General features: G+C 37.0%; 1 protein-coding gene across 1 annotated transcript in view; it reads left to right on the top strand.

The window, feature by feature from the left end:
• Nucleotides 1-343: 343 nt before the first annotated feature.
• Nucleotides 344-21,699, top strand: part of ABCD3 (ATP binding cassette subfamily D member 3) — an 82,385-nt gene continuing 61,029 nt past the window's right edge. Inside the window, exon 1 of the mRNA XM_030868716.3 lies at nucleotides 344-531. Coding sequence (XP_030724576.1) covers nucleotides 422-531 — 110 coding nt within the window. The 5' untranslated portion in view covers nucleotides 344-421. The remainder of the gene's footprint in view (nucleotides 532-21,699) is intronic.

Below are 21,699 nucleotides of genomic sequence, written 5' to 3'. Positions count from 1 at the left end.
AGGCCCGCTTTTCCAGTTCGTGTGAAAGCCTGCGCGTGTGTGCGCGCGGAGGTGGGGGGTAGGGGTGAGCTAGGGGCGACACACTGACCCAGCAGCAGCCAGGAGCAGCAGAGGCAGGCCCAGGGCCGTCTCCGAGCCCTCTTTCCCAGAGACCCTGCGAGGGTCCACGCGTGCGCAGAGCGCGTCCCGGGACCTTTCCGGCCTCCGTGGCGCCCGCGCGCGCTCCCCACGAGCCAAAGTCCGAGGTGGGCTCCGGCGCGCGGCCGGTGCGGCGGCGCGCGCCAGGGGGCGGTCCTGCGCGGCCGGCACTGCCCGCCCCCAGCGCGCTCCTCTCCTCCCAGTCTCCCCCGCGCTTCCTGCACTACGGTAGGCGCCGCCGTGTCCCCGTTCCTGTCCCCGTCTCGCTAGCAAAGGCTGTGCCATGGCGGCCTTCAGCAAGTACCTGACCGTGCGAAACTCCTCGCTGGCGGGGGCCGCGTTCCTGCTGCTTTGCCTGCTCCACAAGCGGCGCCGCGCCCTCGGCCTGCACGGGTAAGAAGGCCCGTGGCCGCGCCGCCTTCCCGGGCCCGAACGTGAGCTCCCCGCGCTCTCTTCTTCTTCGCCCGGCGGACGAGTGCCTTTGCCCCGCGAGGTCAAGCGGAGAGGGGGCCGGCTGCGGCCGCTGCTAGGCTCCAATGTCAGGATGTCCGGTGTCCCCGCGCCCCGGCCTCCCCCGTGCTCCCTGCGCTCCGCCGGCCTGTCCGGCTGCTCACTCTGCCCCCGGGTGTGCGAATCTTTTTCCTGCGCTCGCTAGCAAACCCGTGCCTCTGCCCCGAGGCCGTCGCCCCTGATGTCCTCCCCTTTCTTGCATCAGCACCACCACCTCCTTTTTGCATCAACTTTATGGGTGTATTCTTGTTTTGCCATCTCATCTCCTGACAGACCGTGGATTTGCTTTGTGGACGTGTATATGTGATTTGAGGAAGGGGATTGGACTCACCAGGCTGGAGGCTGTTGTCTAAGTCATTGGATGAGTGAGGTTTGGCACGATTCCTTAGTAGTTGCTGTTGAAAGTCGCGAGGATGGTTTGTGTGAACTATCCTGGGTCCATTTGGCAAAGTTGCTTTCTAAAGTGATGTCCCCTTCGAGTTGGCCAGTGAACGCCCGAGCATTTCATCGGAAAAGCTGAATCGGTTCCGAGGTATTTGGAGGGCAAGGTTCGTTTCCCTGACTCGCAGGTGGAACGTGAAAGTGTGTTCTAGATAAGGATCCAGATCCCTTTTGATAATATTCCGCTGCTTCTCCCTCGAGAATTTTAATGTTTAAATTTAACTTTGGGAGATTGTAAGATTAGAGAAGGAAGAGAGAGAATTGAGTTACTGTTGTGGCGTTACAAGACATAATTTTTTATTTGCTGGGAGTCACTTTCCTTCAGCAAATGAATGAGAAAAGGCTACTTCCAACGCATTCTTGCTACTATTGGATATTTCATATTAAATCTTAGCATAGTGCTTTCATCCATTTTACTTCATTTCTTTGGGCAGGTACTGTTGCCTTCGGTTTTGACTTGCCTAATATATCTTATTAGTAGTAGATTTTGGACTAAAACACTGACAAGTGGCCTTCCTTCCCATGAAGTTCTTACTAACCTTCCCCTGGCTTCTTTATCTTATTAGTCTGAAGCAGTGGTCTTTCTTTTCCTTCCTAAATCTGCTTAACAAAGTTGAAAATGATTTGCTTCTTTGTCAGGACAGTACAGTACCTATTCACTTTTCCTCTCTTCAGTTTGCTTTTAAAATGATTTATTCTGGAAAATATAAACAAAATTTTCTGTTAGATTGTGTACTTTCTGATCTCCCAGTTGCAAATGGAAGTTATTTATTATCTGGGAATATGCCAATAGAAAATGCTGAATGCTATAAAATAACTTTGAATTACATTTTTACAGAGAAGTGTTTTAGTGCATAGAACAGGTGTTTTAGTATGGGAGAGGGGGATTTGAGGACAGCCCTAACAGCTCTGGCTTGCTTTTATGATTTTTTTAATTAAAAACTTTGTTTTATTGGAGTATTACATAGTTGTAGAAAAATACATATAAGTGTAGAGCTTGAAGGGTTTTCACAAATAGAACTCACTCATGTAATCATCACCGTCATCTGCACCCAGATAAAAATATTATCAGCAACCCAGAAGCTCTTTTCAAGTCCCTTCCAGTCACAGCTAAAGTAGTTACTGATTAATAAGGCCATAGATTATTGAGCGACGGAAATTTTAAATATAATCTAATGGGAAATAGTAGCAATAATAGCAAGATGGTATAATGCAATCAGTTTTATTAAATAATTTAAGTGTTTATTCATTATTATATAAAATGCTTTACAAACCTCTTTTTGAGAAACTTTGTAAACTTTTTGGGGGATTAAATTATGCAGCAGTTAATTTACTGAACAAAAGATTGTTGTTAATCTTTTGCACTGGCAGTAGTGAGGAAAATCTTTATTTTACACATTAGTTTGTGGGAGGAGAGTGCAAATTATGAGCAGATAAGCATGATGTTTAAATTACTGAGGTAAAATGGTTGAATTACTATAAAACCATTAAGAATGGTGTCAAATCTATCTTTGTAGATAATATACTTCCATAATCATTTGGATATCTTTCAGTTGCTATCTTTGGCATCATAGTTTGAAGATGAGAAAATTCTAACTTTATATTTTACTGGCTTGTCGGGTGACTGTGGTAACAGGGCGAATTAATTTTACTATCTGGTGCCTAATGAAGGAACCTGTGAGTGCTTGACCTTTATTTGTCTATGCTATTGAGAGTAGATTTGTCTTAGAAGATATTCCTTAGAACCAGATAGTTAATAAAGATAATAAAATCACTTTAAAAGTTACAGTGTCATTTTATTCCAGACATTGGGAGAATGAGTAATTTAATGTTCTGAATAATTTTTTAGTTACATATGATTTGACTGGGTGAAATTTACTTTTTATTATGGGAAATTGCACACACATTCAAAGTAAGCAGAATAATATAATGGACCTCCTATACACTTCACACAAGAAGTGCCGTTAACATCTTACCATTCTTGTTTCTTATAGCTCCTTGCCCCCCGCCCCTGATTTTTACAGATGTTTAGGTAAAATTTATATATATTGAGCTGTACACATCTTGTACTTTTTTAAAATAAATGGGTACGATAGTATAACACATCCCTTTCATAAATTAGAACATTTTCATCTCCCCAGAAAGTTCTCTTGTATTCATTCTACATGACCACCGTACTAACCTTTTTCACCCTAGTTTTGCTTAATCGTACATCTTATTTTGTTTATTATTTATATGGGGAACAGTGGAATCTTTTTACTCATGGATAAAGGAGACCATGTATTTCAGTGCAAAGGAAGTATTGAATGTTGTATTACTAGGTGCTATGGGATGGAGAGGTGTGTGTATGTGTGCGTGTGTGTTACACATACATTAAAAAATATATGACATCTTTAAGTGTGAATTAGTTAAAAATGTAAGATGATGACAATGCAGTGTACAGACAGTCATATATTAAAAATTCTGAGAAAGAAGAGATTAATGTGTTTGGGAAGAGTTAGGGAAGGTTTTATGAAGAATGTGAGCTAAGCCTAGAAAGAGGGTAGGAATGAATAACTGGAGATAAATTGAATGCCAGTAGCAGCCCTTATTAGATTTTTGTTGCATTTTATGGGAGGAAGAAGCTTGGTGGTACTCTTTCAGTTTAAACACAAATATAATCATGTTATTTCTTCATTAAAATCTTTCAGCTATTCTAAAATACAAAATTCTTAGCATGAGTGAATGATGTTCATGATCTGGTCCTTTGCTACTTCGACTCAGCCAGCCATATGGAATTAACACACTCTGAGTAGGACAGGCTCTGCCCAGCCGTTGCAGTCTTATTGTAATCACAGTCATCCCCACCACTTCTTCCCACCCTCTGATGTTTATTTTCCTTCAAGACTCAGTTCAGTTAGCACTTTCCTGTCTTTTCCTGATCTCCAAACTGATGTTGTTGTCCTCTGCTCTCAGGCTGCTCTAAGCATTCCCCTACTCTAGTTACCACTCTGTATGGTAGTTTATTTTCTTGGCTTCTACCTGCATCAGACTGTGAGTTTCTGGAGGACATGGACTGAGTCATCTTTAAATTCCTAGTTTGCACATGTCATAGGATAGACATTCAGTAAGTATTTATAGGGTGGACAAATGATGTAGGATAGTTGAAGAATTTTTTTTTGTTTTGTTTTTGCGGTACGCGGGCCTCTCACTGTTGTGGCCCCCGACGCGCAGGCTCAGCGGCCATGGCTCACGGGCCTAGCCGCTCCGCGGCATGTGGGATCTTCCCGGACCGGGGCATGAACCCGTGTCCCCTGCATCGGCAGGCAGGCGCTCAACCACTGCGCCACCAGGGAAGCCCATTTGAAGAATTTTTAAGGGTAATTGTCTGACAGGCAGTTGGAGATGGGGTACTAGTTCAAACATGAGTAAAGGCATTATCTTCAGAGAAGTGATAGTTGTGTACCTGAGATTATATAACAGGAACAGGGGGGTAGGGAGGGGTAGGAAATCAGTGGGCCAGTATTATAAGGCAGGGAAGAGACCAGTCTACATTGCCAAACTATTTTATAATCTTAATAAAACCAAACAAAGAACAAAAACAGAACAAAGCAGTTTTCTTTCTCTTCCCATGAATGCTTGTCAAAGTTCAGATTTCTCTTCCTGGATTTCAGAACCTTCCTTTATCTGGTCTCACCTTACCTGGCTAATCTTTTATTCCATTGCCTGCCAGTGACTACTCTCTGTTCCAAATAGGCCAGTTTCTGCACTGTTTTCTGAACAGGCCACACTCATTCCTGGCTTTGGAGCCTTATTCATGATATTAGCCATGCCTGGAATATCTCTTCCTGTATCCTCTGTTCTTCAACTCTTATCCTTTAAGGGTTACATCAGGGTCACCTTTTCCATGAAGTAATTTTAAACAACCCCTTTTTAATCTTATGAACCATGTATTTAGGTGCTTTTCTTTTTTCATCTATTAATTGTTTGACTGGGTATGATCTAGTTGTTAGCCATCGGAGTGTAGCCATGTCCACCAGCTTATGGGATCCTCCTTCGTCCTTTTTCAAATCCCCAATCTATAGATGGTAGGAATAACCAAATATTTTTGGAGAGTTTCAGGGAGCTTGTGTTTCTCTTAGTCATGCCTTACTTCTGTGCTTCTGCTCTATTTTAGAACCCACTTGTATGTTGTCTCTTGAGCCTGTCATTTTGGTATCTGCCTTGATTCCTCCAAAGCATCAGTCACAAAGCAGTATTTGTAGTAGAGCTTTACTGAAAATTTGGGAGTAGTGGCAGGGATTATATTGCAACATAGGGAACAGCTTAAAATGGAGAAGTTCTTTTATTTACAAGTTTCTTGTACATTCGCACTGTTGGAAATTTGTTGTCTGTTTTCCCCTGAGCCTCAGCCCTGTGGCCTGTTGCTGGGTCTTTTCTGTACCCCTTGGATGTTTCCATATCTCTAGCTTCTACTCCCTGTACTCTGTCCCCACTAACCTCCCTACAGCTTTCCTGCATACTGAATTCAGCTTTCCTTCTTGAGATCTGCCCCTTTCATATCAAGCTTTAGAAGGGGCTGGCTTCACTTTTCTCAGTTTCACAGGCCCACTGAATGTTCTGCAAAGTACAGGCGTGTGTCAGGTGAGGGGCTGGAGTTGCATGAGACCCTTAGGATGAACCATGAGTGGATGTTGTAGGGTTCATCGCCATATGGATCCTCAGAATAAAAAGGAGATGCTTAAGCAGCTATAGGTAAAGAAGGCCTTAAAGGATTTGCCAGGAAAAGCAGCTCTATACAGAAACCAACTGATGCAGGTCATGTTCTCAGAACTGTGCAGCTGTCTGTGGTATGCTGGGGGTAACTGGGTACTGACTTTTTAATTATTATAATTAAACTTCTCAGCTTTGGGCACATTAGCATCATTGGCCAGGCATTCCATTTTAGGGCTTTTGCAGTTGCTTTTCCCCTGCCTGGAATTCTCTTTCCCCATACATCCTCATTGTTTTCCCTCCCATTTTTCTTAGAGCTGTGGTTACTGTTTGTTTTAAATAACAATTTTTTTCTTGCTACACATGTAAATGTGTCCTGAAGTATATTATGAGTTCTTTAGGAGCCGGGCCCCTTCTATATGCATGGGTAAAGCAAGTCTTAGAAATTTATAAAAATAGTATCATTATTTTATAACCTGCTTTTGACAGTTAACAATAGAGTAGAAACATTAAAGACAATTTTAAGAAATTAAAAATCACGTACTTTGGTGTACAACAGACACTAACACAGTATTGTGAAGCAGTTATACGCCAATAAAGATCTATTAAAAATCATGCATAATGTCATCACCATAACACACATATTGTTTTATTTTTATTACCTTTTATTATTTATATGCATATATTTTTACACAGTTATATACATGGTTTGCTATTTTCGTTTAAAGCATAGACATCATTCCTGTGTTTCTACATGAACCTCATTACTATATTTTAAAAGAAATACATAAATACTCCTTTGTGTGACTATATCATAATTTATTTTACCCTTAAATATTTGGTATCTAGATTGCTTCTGTAATTTTTACAGATAATACTGTGTGTGTTTGTGAGTGAACATTTCTGTCTCTGCTGAATTATTTCCTTGGAATAAATTGCCAGAATTAGGATTAATGAATGAAGGTTATAAGCTTTCTTTAGTTTTTGTGGAAAAGGAAAACATAAACATTCTGGAGCTACACAAATTCCACATATTACTTTTTAAGAATCGTGCCATAGAGTACTATGAATGAGTGCTAATTTAATTCTCTAATCATCATTAAGGGATGTTTGAATTTTTTTGGAGGGGGAACTACTTTCGAGATGTAAAATAATGTTTCAGGATTATTTTAATTTCCAAGAATGCATATTTTTATATGCAGAAACCTGTCTTTATTATGGAGGCACTCAGCATAGTATAAAACATGGTCTTTGGTGTTAGATATGGGTTCAGGTTTTTATTCAGCCATCTGCTAGACCTGTGATCTTGGTCAATTTACTCAGCCTCTTTCAGCCTCAGTTTTCTCATCTGTAGAACAGGGATAATAGTATTTACTTAATCAGTAGTTGTGAGGATCAAATGAGAAAATGTCCTAACTCAATAGCTGGAACAAAGCTCAGTAAATAGAAGATAGCTTTAGCTTTCCCTGTGCTTGCCAAAGGACAGCAAAACATCCCATTGTTATGTACTCAGTAACTATTGAGCCTTCATAAAAATTTCCTCAAATATGCCCACCAAAATCTCCCTAAAGAAACCTTTCAAATTGATAGACTCATTCAGAGTTGGAAAGTATTTAAGTTACTTTTATGTGACATGGTTTCAGTCCTCTGTTTTTTCAGTTGTTGCTTCCTGAATATGATACTCTATTTCTCCACCCCTTAAAGGGAGGTCTGAAACTGAATTCATTATTCTAAGTGTGGTCTGACTGACAGAGTGGAGTGGGCTGTTACCTGCTTTGTAAATCCAAAACTTTTGTTAAAATAGGTGAGGTTACGTTCATTTTTGTGACAGTCAGTATTCTTCACTCATATTTTAGCTTGCACAATTGTTTTCCCTTCCTTTCCCCTTCTTAGCTTGCTGTGTTTGATTTTTTTTTTTTTAAACCTGGGTGTGAGTATTTACAACTTATCTTTGTTTGGGCACATCACTTTCTCCTAAATTTTTTTTCATCATGCACATTAAAAAAAAATTATTGGAGTATAGTTGCTTTACAATGTTGTGTTAGTTTCTACTGTATAGCAAAGCGAATCAGCTATACATATACATATATCCCCTCTTTTTTGGGTTTCCTTCCCATTTAGGTCACCTCAGACATTGAGTAGAGTTCCCTGTGCTATACAGTAGATCCTGCACATTTAATTAGTATTCTTTCTGTATATTTTGTCAATAAGTTATCGGACAGGACTAAGTATAGAACAATGTATTTATGTCACTATAACCTTTCTTTTAAATGATACCTTTTGGGGGTTGTATTGGTTCTCATCTTTAACTTACCTGGTACCTTTTCACACCTTTCCTTCTGGTGATATTTGGCACTCTGACGGTCGGGCTAGGCATTTGATCCATACTGGGCCAGTCAGAATCCTTCCTCCTCTGTGATGTTTTTGCTATGGAGTCAGTGGGAAATGGTCTTCCTTTTTCGGTCATGGATGATGAATATCACCACCTTCTAATCTGTTGCAATAAAATATAAACTGGAATTATTATTATTATTATTTTATTGGCCTCACCACGCAGCTTGCAGGATCTTAGTTCCCTGACCAGGGATTGAGCCCATGCCCACTGCAGTGGAAGCATGGAGTCAGTCCTAACCATTGGACTCCCAGGGAATTCCCTAAACTGGAGTTACGAAGAAGAGAGATAGGCGCTCTTTATAATTTTCTTTAGAGTTATATGTGGCAAATTAAATTTTATGCAAAATGGGTACTGTATTTCCCTATTGTTATTTTTTTTGGAGTGATTTTTTTTACAGAATGTTAGAGTTTTTATAAATGACATTTGTAGTCATTTCTACAAAAAATTAGACATAAGACCCTTGCTTAAGAATATGGCTTTTATCATAACATTCTTTTTATGAGGAAATAACTTTTGTTTTAGGCATCTCTTTTAAGAATATAACCTTCCATAAGCATTAGGATAAAATGGTCTGGATAACTGATGGTTGCACTCTTCATTGGGAACTATTATGCATATTAAGATAGTTTGAAGCCTTGCTAGATAAAACTAGTGAGTGTGGTAAAGGTGTTTTTTTAAAAAAAACATGCATTTGTTGTTTGGCTAATTAGCAGTCCTGAATGATTGCAATTAAATTAATAAAGTATAAAATTGAAAATAAAGCTCATCAAAGCATTCAGCTAATTTGATATCTGTGAATAGACGTAACAATCTCACATACCACTGTAATGGCACCATAATAATAGCCATAAACATGGGTTGTATGATTTACTCTCTGCTTAAGAAGTTATTGGCATTAATTTAGTGCCAATAGTTATCTGTTGGCATTAAAAATAAATGTACTATGTGGAATGAGGCAGCTTCTCTAGGTAAATCATAATTTGGTTATTTAATCAGCATACTGTGTCTGTAGGTCACTGCATGTCGCTGTTTAAAACATTTACACTTTCATAAACCTATGAAGTAAGCAACGAGACACATAGTGTCTCCTCAGAAGGAAAAAGTATGGTCCTATAAATTTATCATACTTTAGTGAGTAGGACGTTCTTACATTTCAGCTTCTCTGAAATTAGGATGCAATTTACAGCCGACGCATCTTAGCTTTGATTAATATGGTATTGGCATATTGTTACATTTCCGTTTTACTGTGCATGTTTTTAATTTGCTTATAAAAATGCTTCTTGGTAATTTACATCAAACTCAATCTTCTGACTCCATATTCAGTGTTACTGTCATTCTTTCTTCATTATATCTTAGAGGTTAACTGAAGTTAACTTAAGTTGAGGTAGAATCAGATCTTTTCCTCATTCCAGAGCAAGGACTGGAGGAAGTAGGGTGGCATGGGAATCAATGAACCACTCAAAGAAAGGGACCCAAAGATCATGCACTAACTCACAAAACATCTCGTGCTTGCTACATGTCAGATGCTGGGTTTATAGAGATGAAAAAAAGGTCCTATTCTCGAGCGTTGGGGGATATGATACAAGTCTGTACCTTCATTCAACATTTAGTGCTAGGTGCTGAGAACACACAGTAGTGAATAAGAGTAGGTCTGTTTCCTAGATGGATCCCGTAGTGAGAGAAGACAGAACCCATTTCATTTTAGTTTTGTATTGGGCACTTGGGAAGATTAAAAATTAAATTAGGCAAGATTTTTGCTGTTAAGAAACCCACAGACTATTAAAAGAGGGAATCCTGTGTCTGGACATTTCACACCAAATTTCTAGTTAAAAAAAGAAACTCCTGGTATATTTTATTTAAAATATTATTCTCCATTTACCTGTGATACAATTTTGTTGCATCAGGAAATTAGATTTAAGGTGTTTTCAACTATGGTATTCATTTTCTTTCCCCTGCAGTAATGCCCAAGATGTGTTTAGTAAAACAGTGGAGGCACTGTGGGAGGCAAGTGTAGGACAGAATCAATGAAATGATCCCATTTTTAACGTATCAGATAATTTCCAATTTAACTATTGATGAATGAATACATTTCTCTCTATTTTATCACCGGCTCAACAAAATAGCTACTTCCCCTTACTTCAGTGAAGAAACTTTCAATGTGGAAGGAAATACAATGTTTATCCAGTACATTCTATTGAATGCTTCTTGTATGTCTCTAAGCTAGGCATTGAGATACCAAATTGATGAACATTATTTCTAGAACATTATTTCTAACCCCTGGAAATACAAATATATAGAAAAGTCGTACAAGTCAGTGTGACTAGACCTGTGGTCTAATAATAATTCTGTGGGAGGGAGCACTGAATTGGGAATGTTTGATTGTTTTGGTTGTTACCTGGGGAGGTTTCACTTTTGTGCCTGATCTTAAGAGATAAGGCGTAAAAGGCATTCTAGGTAGAGAAAGTAGCATGAGCAAAGGATGGCGTTAGTGGAGTTATGATTTGAGAAGAAGGGACTGCAAAGACATGAAGCTGGTAACCTTACTATTAACTATTTATTGAGCACTTGCCATATTATAGGTTCTAAATACTTTGCATTTATTCCTGACAACAGTCGTTTGAGATAGTTGTTTTATTATCTTTATTTTATCGGTGAGTAATCAGAAAGGTAAAAATGGTACCTGATTATAAGAGTTCTTACGTTTGAATTAGCCATGTGGAGGGTAAAAGACAGAATAAAACATTTTTATCAGATCCTTCAGATATACTTAGGTTTGTAACCAAGCAAGGCCTCATGCGCCCCTGGACAGAAAGCCAAACTCTTGACAGCAGGTGTTTTCAGCAAAGTAAGGGTTTATTACACGGCGCCAAGCAAGAGAGAGAGACAAGCTTCAGATCCACTCCATCTTGGTCTTTGAGTTAGGGATTTTTTTTTTAAGGGGAAGAACGAAAGCTGGGACTAATCATCATCTTGTGACATTTCTTCATCATAGTTTCGGGAGTCGGGATGTTCTGGTTTATGAGGCTCAGACCAGGTGGTCCGTGGCTTGGGGGTCCATCAGCTCATCTTGCCCTGGAGAAACAACCTGGGTTTGTATGTTAATGATGATATACATAATAGGAATTTTAGTACATTAACGATGTTATCGACAGTAGCAGTCTTCGTCCTCTGACTCTGGTTGATTAGTGTTCAGTTAGCACAGGATTGAGGTCAGAGGGGACAAAAAAGGGAATAAAGAATTGGATAGAGAGAGTAATCATAGACTCAGTAAGGGAACTCGGTTTCAGATTCAGAAGAACAGTCAAGAATCATTCAGGGGCTAAGAAAAAATGTTAAATTCAAAGTTATGTTAATTGTTAGATTAACAATTTTATTGTGGTATATTAATTTTAAAATATAGTCATGGTGAAATACTCTTAAGATTTTTAAAACATTTTTATTGTATATTATACAGCAAATATAGAAAAGTGCATAAAACATGTATATAAATTAATGACTTTTTTTGTAACTGCCACCCAGGTCAAGAAATATCTTTGCCATCTACTCAGAAGCCACATGCCCCTTCCCAGTCACAGCCCCTTCTCTGTACTATCCTGACTTCTATAGTAATTACATTTTTGCATTTCTTTATAATTTTATCACCCAAAGGTGCGCTCCTAAGCAGTATAATTCAGATGTGTTTGTGGGATTTTTTGTTCAGGTCTCTCTTAATCTATGAGTCTGCATGCCATTTCTCTTTCCCCTTTGTTATAGTTTATTTGTTGAAGCAACCAGGTGTTTTCACCTATACATATTCTGTAATTTGGATTATGCCAGTTGTATAATTTTTCTTCATTCTCTATTTCCTGTAAATTGCTAGTTGGATCTAAAGTTTAGATTTTGTTTTTATTTTTTGGACAAGAATGCTTCCTAGGTGTTGATGTGGTATACTCTCTGTCACAAGGTATATAAGGTCTGGTGGTTTCTTTTTGTGATTTGAGCAGCCACTGATATTTGATACCTAGAACAATGAGTTTATTAGGTCTTACAAAATGATGATATTTGAATTCGGTTATTCATTTATAAGGTGGAATGCTTCTGTAAAAAGGAAGTTTTCTTCATCTATTTGGTTCCCCAGTGGTACAGTTCAGTTAGGAAAGGCAGGATGGATGTTTGCTTCTTTATTATACATCAGTTTCTTGTTATTCTCTGGAGGTGACCAATGAATTCTTCTTAAGTGTCATTATGAACCTAATGATTCACTACTTGTAAATAAGTAGTTAATGCTTTCTTATAGATGCTTTGGAGGAACCTTTATGAATGCAGTGAATCTTATAAAAATATGAAATGTGCCTCAGGTATCAACTCTTGCATTGGTTTTATTTCTATTTAAATTTTAGAATGAGCATGTTGGGATTTTGATGAGGATTTCATCTAATTTATAGATTAATTTCTAAAATTGGTTATAGTGCCCTTTCTTTTTTGATCAATCTTGCCATGAGTTTGTAAGGTGTCAATTTTTTTAAAAATCTGACTTTCAGTTTTGCTTTACCTCTGTTGAGTGTCTTTTATTTCATTTTTATTTGCTTTTATCTGTATTCTTTTATTCTTTATACTTCAGTTAATTTTGTTCTTTTTCTAATGTTCGCATAGATGATGAATTTTCTGTCTTTTCTAATGTATTCGTTTAAGGTTATAAAGTTCTCTAAGCACTGTTTAGTTGCATCCCACAGTTTTTTTGATATGTAAACTCTTATGTTGTAAACATATCATTTGATATGTATATCATTCGTTTCAAATATTTTAAAAATTTCTTTGACCCATGACTTTTCACAAACCAAAGCGAATCTCTTTATTTATGTCAGTTACCTATTGTTGTATAACAAACCACCCCAACAGTTATTTTTCCCCCTTATTTCTATGGATGGCTGGGTAGTTCCTTTGCTTGTTTTGTTTGGGTTCCCTTATGAGGAACCCAGTAGAGGATTGGCTGCACTGGAAGGTTCATATCTGGTAGTTGGTGCTGGCTGGTGGCTGGGATGCCTTGATTTTCATCTAAGTGACTATATCATTCAGTAGGCTATACCAGTTCCTTACATGGTGGTCTCAGGTCAGCATTCCAAGAAGCCAGGGTGAAAGCAGAAAGGCTTCCACCCATTCTGTTGGCTAGAGCAAGTCACAAGCCTGGCCCAGATTCAAGGGTGGGAAAAAAGATTCCTCCTTTTTAGGAATTTGTCTCAGTATTTAATATACCAGAAATTCAAAACATTTGGGAATTTTTCTTGTATTTTTCTTTTTGCTGTTAATTACCAGCATAATTGCTTTGTGGTTAGAGTATTGATTTTTTTCCTCATTTTATTTTTAGCTCTTTTAGTTGTTTGGAAGTTATTCTCTATATAAATTTTTTTTTTTTAAATTTTACTGGTTACCCTAGAAATTTTGCCATCTGTTTACCTTTTCAAGTCTAAATATTAATCAATAAGAAATACTTCATAATTCTCCCAGGCAGTAAAAGGACTTCAGAGCAGTGACCCCATTAACTTTTCCTCCTTATTTAGATGCATTTGTTGTGGGTTTTTTTTTTTAGTACTATAAGACATTATTATTATTGTTTTATATAATATTTACTTAGAGTTATATATTTACCACATTCTTTGCTTTCCATTCCTTCTTGCAATCTATACCTTTCAACTGAGATCAACCCTCCTCTCCCCCATAATATGTCCTTTATAAATTTCTTTAGTACAAGTCTGCTGATGATGAACCCTCTCCATATTGCCAGGGAATGTCTTTATTTGCCTTCTTTCATGTAAGTGTCTTTTTTCCTGAATGTTTAATTCTAGATTGGCAGTAATGGTTAGGTGTGGATTTATTTTTTATCTGTCTTGCTTAGAATTCACTGGGCCTTTTAATTTTTGTGGATTGGTGTCTTTCTTCGATTTTGGAATATTCTCGGCCATTACCTATGCCTCATTTTCTTTCTTTATTCTTCCTGGACACCAACTGAGATAGTCTTATTGTAACCACTGTCTCTTATTTCTTTGTTTGCTGTCTTTTTGTTTTCTCCTTGCTATACTCTGTATAGTCAATTCTGACTTAGCTGCTAGATTATTAATTTTCTCTTCAGCTGTGTGAAATCTGTTAAACCTATTGATTAAATATTTAATTTTAATTGTATTTTTATTTTTAAGAATTCCATTTGGTTTTCTTAAGTCTGTGTAGCTTTTTATTATTTTCTTATCTTGGTAGATACTTTGTTTTATTTTATCTGTTTATTTCTTTAAATATAGTCTGCATTGTTTTATAGGGTATGTTTGGAAATGCCAACATCTGAAATCTTTTTGGGTCTGCTCCTGTTTTCTGTCATTTCTACTGGTTCTTGGTTATGGAGTGTAGTTTCCTATGTGCTTGGTTATTTTTGATTATGGTCTAGACATTTTATTTAAAATTACTTGGAATAATTTTGAGGCTTATAGTAAACATACTTTCATTTTAAGAGGAAAGTTTACTTGTTAAAGTACCTGGGAGCAGTATCAGTCAGGGAAGAACTTAAACCAAGTTTCTTAAGAGCACATACTAAAATTTTTAGTACAGTAGCTTAATAAACAGGTGTAAGACTCACATTTCAGATTTCATATTTTTGTTTCCCAAAGGAGTTATATCATTGTATAGTCACAGTATTGTCATGTTAATTCCTTTCAAATCAACATCTCCACTCTTGAACTTCAAATCTAAACTTAAAAAAAAAATCTTCTGGACAATTCCGTATCGTTATCTTATTGGAACCTGAAATTTAACACATTTATAATGAGTCCAATTATTATTTCCCTGCATGCTTCTACTGTTATTCTTTATTATGGTAAATGGAATGACTGTCCTCGGGTCGCTTAGGGTGCAAGCTGCGAGACCTGAGGAAAAATGATCTTTGCCTTTCAGGGCATAAGTTTGGAGCAGAAGGTTTCTAATACCTCCTGTATCTTTCTACATAGTTCTTTAAGTCTTTGCTCTTCTCCTCTCATTTCCATATTCAGTTAGGTCTTAGCTCTTATCTATTCTCTCACCCTGTTATTTCTAGCAATTTTGTTTCATCTTTCTATTTCCATAGCCACCACCTTTGTTCACATCTTCATCATTTCTGGGCCCTGATTGACCTTGGTTGTGTGCGTGCACATGTGTGCCCACACACACACACACACACACACACACAGCTATATTTGATATGGCTAAGGACTTGAACTGGGGGACAATAGAAATGATAAGGAACCTACTTAGAAAGCAGGTGAGAAAATTGTTAGTTTACATGAGAAATTTTGATAGCCTGAACTGAAGTCGTTGCAATAGAGGAAAAGGAGAGCATAGAGAGAGATTGGATAGGGAGAGTATGAGAAAGGGAGAATATCTAAGAATAATTCCCAAGTTTGTGGCTTAGGTGATTGGATAGAAGAAGGTATATTCACTGAGTTAGGGCCCAGCTCAGGATGAGAAGGTGGAAAGGTAGATTTGGGGTGGAAAGGTAAGTTCAGACATAGAATGCATGTTGAGTTTAAAATGATTTCAGTAGATCCAGGTACAGATACCTTATTTAAAAAAATAGATTATTCAAGTCAGGAGCTTAGGAAAGATGAGGGAGCTAGAGATTTGGGGAGTCATTAGAGAATGGGTGATAGCTGATATCATGGTTTTGACCGAGGTGTTCTAATGTAGTATCTCTAGGGCCTAGAGATAATGGATCTAATGATTCATTCTTCAGGGTCCTAAAGTTCTATGAGAATTTTCTAACTTTGTGTTTTCATCTTGGTGATAAATTATAAATAAATTAGTATAAGCACATTCTGGATCGTCTGAATGACTACCATAGTATTGCAGATTTTTGTACCCGTATTTGTGTTTGAATTGTTGCTTAAGTGACCATCAAAAGAGACCACATGTATGGTAGACAAATCTGCTGCATTAGAACTTACATCAGGCTGAAGTGTAGTAATGTAAAACTAAGAAAATCATCTTCAACCTTAGTATTCATACTGAATTATTTTGCTATTAAATTTTTCTTTTGTAGTGATAATTACGGGTGAAAGGTGTTTTCATAGAATTTCTAAGTAACTGAAATCTTATAATGAAGCTTTGGTTTGAAATCATGAAAAAGACGTAGAGCAATTGAGTAGTGTATTACTTTGTCACAAACTGATAAAAGAACATAGGGCTGACATGTAGATTATGTGTTTACACCAAGTGAAGGCCTCATAAGATGTCATGGTATACTCTGAATAAGGTATTTCATGGTAGCTTGAAGAGAGAAAAGTGATGGGAGAGCCGACTGATCATGTGGCCCATTGTGGGTGTGTGTATATATATGTATTGTGGGTGGATAGGTGTGTATATATGTATGTATGTATATGTATGTTATATATATATGCAAATTATATTTTTGTGAGCAGTTACATTGCATGGATCGCCATTTGTTTCTATAAATACCAATTTGTAACACTTATTATTAGTAGTATTATTAGCAGTAAGTTCTATGACATTTTCACTGAGTATTTTAATTTTTAGAATTTTGTTTTGGGGTGTACTAATAAATTGATTATCCCATCAACCTTAATGAAGCAGTGATTTAAAGCCAATTCATTGTTTACAGAAGAAAAATAATGAAGATTATTTAAAAATCTTGGCTATTAACTGGAACATATAACACATAAATAATTCCTTCTACTCTTTTACCCCAGCACTGGTGATTAGTTGTAGCAATGTTATCTCACCTATCACTTTAAATGAATGTTGATTCCATTTTTATTGGCTTTAAAATTTTTAAGTGATAAATTTTATTTTGTGGTTGTAGAAGAGCTGTAAACAAAAGGAATGTATACAGTTGACCCTTGAACAACATGTTTTTGAACTGCGAGGGTCCACTTATGTGTGGATTTTTTTCACTAAATACGTACTTCCATACTATATGATCCATGGTTGGTTGAATCCAAGGATCTAGAGTCTCGGATACGAGGGCCTACTGTATAGTTACAGGTGAATTTTCAACAGCAGTGAGGGTCAGTGCTCCTAAGTCTTCATGTTTAAGGGTCAATTAACTTAATTTTATGCTTATACATTTTTTAAAAATTTATTTATTTATTTTTGGCTGTGTTGGGTCTTCGTCGCTGCACGCGGGCCCCCCCCTAGTTGAGGCAAGCGGGGGCTACTCTCCGTTGCGGTGTGTGGGCTTCCAATTGCGGTGGCCTCTCCCGTTGTGGAGCACAGGCTCTAGGTGCATGGGCTTCAGTAGTTGTGGCGCCTGGGCTTCAGCAATTGTGTCTCGTGGTCTCTAGAGTGCAGGCTCAGTGGTGCATAGGCTTAGCTGCTCTGCGGCATGGGGGATCCTCCTGGACCAGGGCTTGAACCCGTGACTTCTGCATTGGCAGGCGGATTCCTAACCACTGCACCACCAAGGAAGCCCGCTTCTACATATTTAAGGAAGCACCAAATTAAGTCAACGCTGGGGTCTGTAAGAATTTTTTTTTCCTTCAGGAGAGGTTCATATATTATCTGAAGTCCAGGAAACACTGGCCTAGAAAAATGAACTAAGTGAGAAATTTTAGGGTCAGAATTATTGTTCTGGATAACAAAACTCTGATCAAAGTTTTCAGAATTGTTTTCTTTTTTTTTTTTACTTAGTCTGAAAGTTATCTGAAAACTTCTCTTTTAATTTTTGTCAATTTCTTTTTCCTAGTCTCATAGTTTGTTGGGGGAAATTTCTGCTTATTAGTTTTACATATTTTGTTGGCATTATTAAGGAATAGTTAATTCCATCTCCTTCTCCCTCACCCCTCCAACAATAAAGAACAAAGAAAATGTACTTTTCTATTGTGTTCTTAAGAAAAAGTCTCCCCTAGGTTTTGGTCATCTTTTTCTTTTATAGTTTTATTGAAGCTTTACTGATGTACAATAAACTGCTTATGTTTAAAATACACAACTTAATGAGTTTTGACATGTAAGCACCTGTGAAACCATCACACCCATCAAGATAGCAAACATTTCCATCACTCCAGAGATCCCTCATGCCCCTTTGTAGTCAATCTTCTCCCTTGCACCAGCCTGAAGCGACCACTGACCTGCTTTCTATAACTGTAGATTAGATATGACTGCTCTAGAATTTCATGTTAAGTGGGATCTATACTATGTACATTTTTGTCTAGCTACTTTTAGTCGGCATAATGATTTTGAGATTCATCCATGTTGCGTGCATCAATAGGTTTTTTTTTTAATTGTTGAGTACATTTTATGGAAATACCTACAATTTTTTAAATCCATTCACTTGTAGATGAACATTTGGATGTTTCCAGGTTTTGGCTATTAAAAATAAAGCAGCTATGAATATGTGTGTAAGTTTTATGGAAATATGCTTTTATTTTCCTTGAGTAAATACTTTGTAGTGGAATGGCTGGCTTGTATGGTAGGTGTATGTTTAACTTTTTAAGAAACTGTTTTCCAAAGTGATTGTACCATTTTATATTCCCATCAGCAGTATAAGAAAATTCCAGTTGCTCCACATCCTTGATAACACTTGCTGTGATCAGTCTTTGTAATCTTAGCCATTCTAGTGGATGTGTGTAGTGGTTTCTCATTGTGGTTTTAATTTGAGTTTCCCTAAGAACTAATGATTTGGAGCATGTTTCCTTGTGTTTATTTTCCATCCATACATTTTCTTTGGCAAAGTGTCTGTTTAAATCTTTAAATGAATTGCCACCTTATTTGATTATAAGAGTCTGTTATGTATTCTGAATACAAGTTTTTTCTTGGGTATGTATTTTGCATATATGTTCTCCCAGTTGGTGGCTTGTCTTAATTTTCTTAGTAGTATATTTTGAGAAACAAACATTTAGAATTTTGATAAATTCTAGTTTATTGATTTTTTTTTTCTGTGTGTAGTTTGTACTTTGTTCTATTTAACAAGTCTTTAACTCAAGATTACTGAGATCTTCTGTTTTCTTCTAGAAATTTTGTAGTTTTAGCTCTTACATTTAGGTCTCTGTTTCATTACAGGTTAATTTTTGTATATGGTGTGCAATAACATCTGAGGTTCCTTTTGATTTTTTTTGCATATGTCTGTCCAGTTGATCCAGTACCATTTGTTAAAAGATTATACTTTCCTCATTGAGTTGCCATTGGCACTTTTGTCTTATATCAATGGACCTTATATGTGTAGGTCTACTTTGGACTTTTCTGTTTCTTTGATCTCTGTTTATACTCCAGTATCAAACTCTTGATTAGTAGAGCTTTATGATAAGCCTTGAAATTAGGTGCAATTTCTCCAACTTTGTTCTTCTTTGTAAAAATTTATTGATTGTTCTAGGTCCTTTGCATTTACATACGGATTTTAGATTCAACTTGTTAGTCTCTATAGAAAAGTCTGGTACGATTTTGATTGGGATTTCATTGTATTTCTAAATCAATTTGGAAAGAATTGACACTTTAATAATATTGATTCTTCTGATCCATGACCATGATATATATCTATCTAGTCTTCTTTGAACATTTCTTTGCAATGTGTTGTAGTTTTCAGCATGCAAGTCTTGCACGTCTTTTTTTTTCTTTTTAATTTTAGCCCTAAGTATTTAATATTTTTGATGCTTTTATAAATGGTATGTTTAAAATTTCAATTTCCAATTGTTCTTCACTCATATGTAGAAATACAATTGGTATTTATATATAGATTTCGTATCCTGGAAACCAGTTGAACTCACTTAGCTTTTTTGTAGATTCCTTAGGCTTTTCTATATAGTGTTTATAGAGTCTGCAATAAAGATAGTTTTACTTCTTCGTTTTCATTCTATGTGCCTTTTGTTTGTTCTGCTTACTTTATTGCACTGCGTCCTTCAGTAACAATATTGAATAAAAGTGGTGAGTGTTGGCATCTTTGCAATGTCCCAGATCTTACAGAGATTCGGTCTTTTGTTAATTGGTATGATGATAATTGTAGGTGTTTGATGATGTCCTTTATCAGACTGAGGAAGTTCCTTTTATTTCTAGTTTGATGAGAGTTCTTAGGATGAGTAGGTGTCAGGTTTTATAGGCCTTTTCTGTATCTATTGATATGATCATATGTTTATTCTTCTTTAGACTGTTAATATGACGAATTACCTTGTTTTCTCAAATGTTAACCTGACTTTACATTTCTTGGATAAAACCTTCCTATACTTTTTATAGCTGGTTACTGCTCTTGTCTTTTCTTTTTTGTAATGTCTTTGCCAAAGAAAAATGAGAAATTTGCAAAAGCACTTCTTGTAGCATATCAAATACATAGGTTGTCTTGAGGGAAAGCACTGTGCAGTTGTTTGAGTTGTGAACTGAACTAGCCACTTTTTTTTTTTGTTTTTTTGGTGGAACATCATTTTTACTTGAAAGAAAGACTGAATAACTCTGGTTATTCAGCCTTGAATGTTGCAGACATTTTCTTGTAATGCCTTCAAGGAAAAACAACTGGCAGTGTTTGTTGCTAATGTTACAGTTTAAGCTTTCAAGTGAAAATTAGAATTTGGAAATCTTGTCTGCTACCATGAGCTTGCTAGTTTCCCAGTGCTTAAGACCTTTCTGATGAGGTTGGTGGTAATATTAACAAATATAATTTTAAAAATATTGTATAATAAAATGTATTACATTTGCAAGGCCTACTATATAACTCATTGAACCAGCATTTTCCAAATGACTAATGCACGATCTTAGAAAATTTCGAGTGGGTTAAAAGAGCCATTGAAAGTGTAATATAGGGGCTTCCCTGGTGGCACAGTGGTTGAGAATCCGCCTGCCAATTCAGGGGACATGGGTTCCGTCCCTGGTCTGGGAAGATCCCACATGCTGCAGAGCAACTAAGCCCGCGAGCCACAACTACTGAGCCCATAAGCTGCCACTACTGAAACCCATGTGCCTAGAGCCCATGCTCTGCAACCAGAGAAGCCACCACAATGAGAAGCCCGCACGCCGGAACGAAGAGTAGCCCCTGCTCACCGCAATTAGAGAAAGCTCGTGCACAGCAACGAAGACCCAACACAGCCAAAAATAAATAAATAAAATAAATTTATTTTTTTTAAAGTGTAATATAATATAGACCAGTGAATTTTATTGTATCAGAGTACAAGTTCATTGATATAATTATCAGACTGCATTGCAGCATTATAGTATCACAGAAGAATATCCACAGTTATCAGAATACTCCTGTTTTACAACTGCCTATCTGAATTGCAGTAGATAGAACGAATACAGACTCAGATATGAGAATCCATTTGTCGTCTATTGAGCCAGACATAAAGGAGATTTGCCAAAATGTAAAAACAATGCCACTTTTCTTACTAAATTATTTTGTTTGAGAAAATATAGCTATTTTTATAAAAATTTTACTTAACATGTAATGTGTTTGTTGTCTTTAAATGAGTAAATAAGTATTTTTAAAATTTATGAGGTTGAAATTTCATATAAATATCCATGTAACACAAATATATAAAAGTTCTTGGGGATCCTGAGACCACGAGGTTTGAGAAGTGCTGATCTAGAATAGTGCC

The sequence above is a fragment of the Globicephala melas genome, chromosome 1 (genome assembly GCF_963455315.2).
Source record: "Globicephala melas chromosome 1, mGloMel1.2, whole genome shotgun sequence".
NCBI classification, from domain to species: domain Eukaryota; kingdom Metazoa; phylum Chordata; class Mammalia; order Artiodactyla; family Delphinidae; genus Globicephala; species Globicephala melas.
The sequence above is the reverse complement of the archived record's forward strand: the minus strand, read 5'-3'. Positions and strand labels throughout refer to the sequence as shown.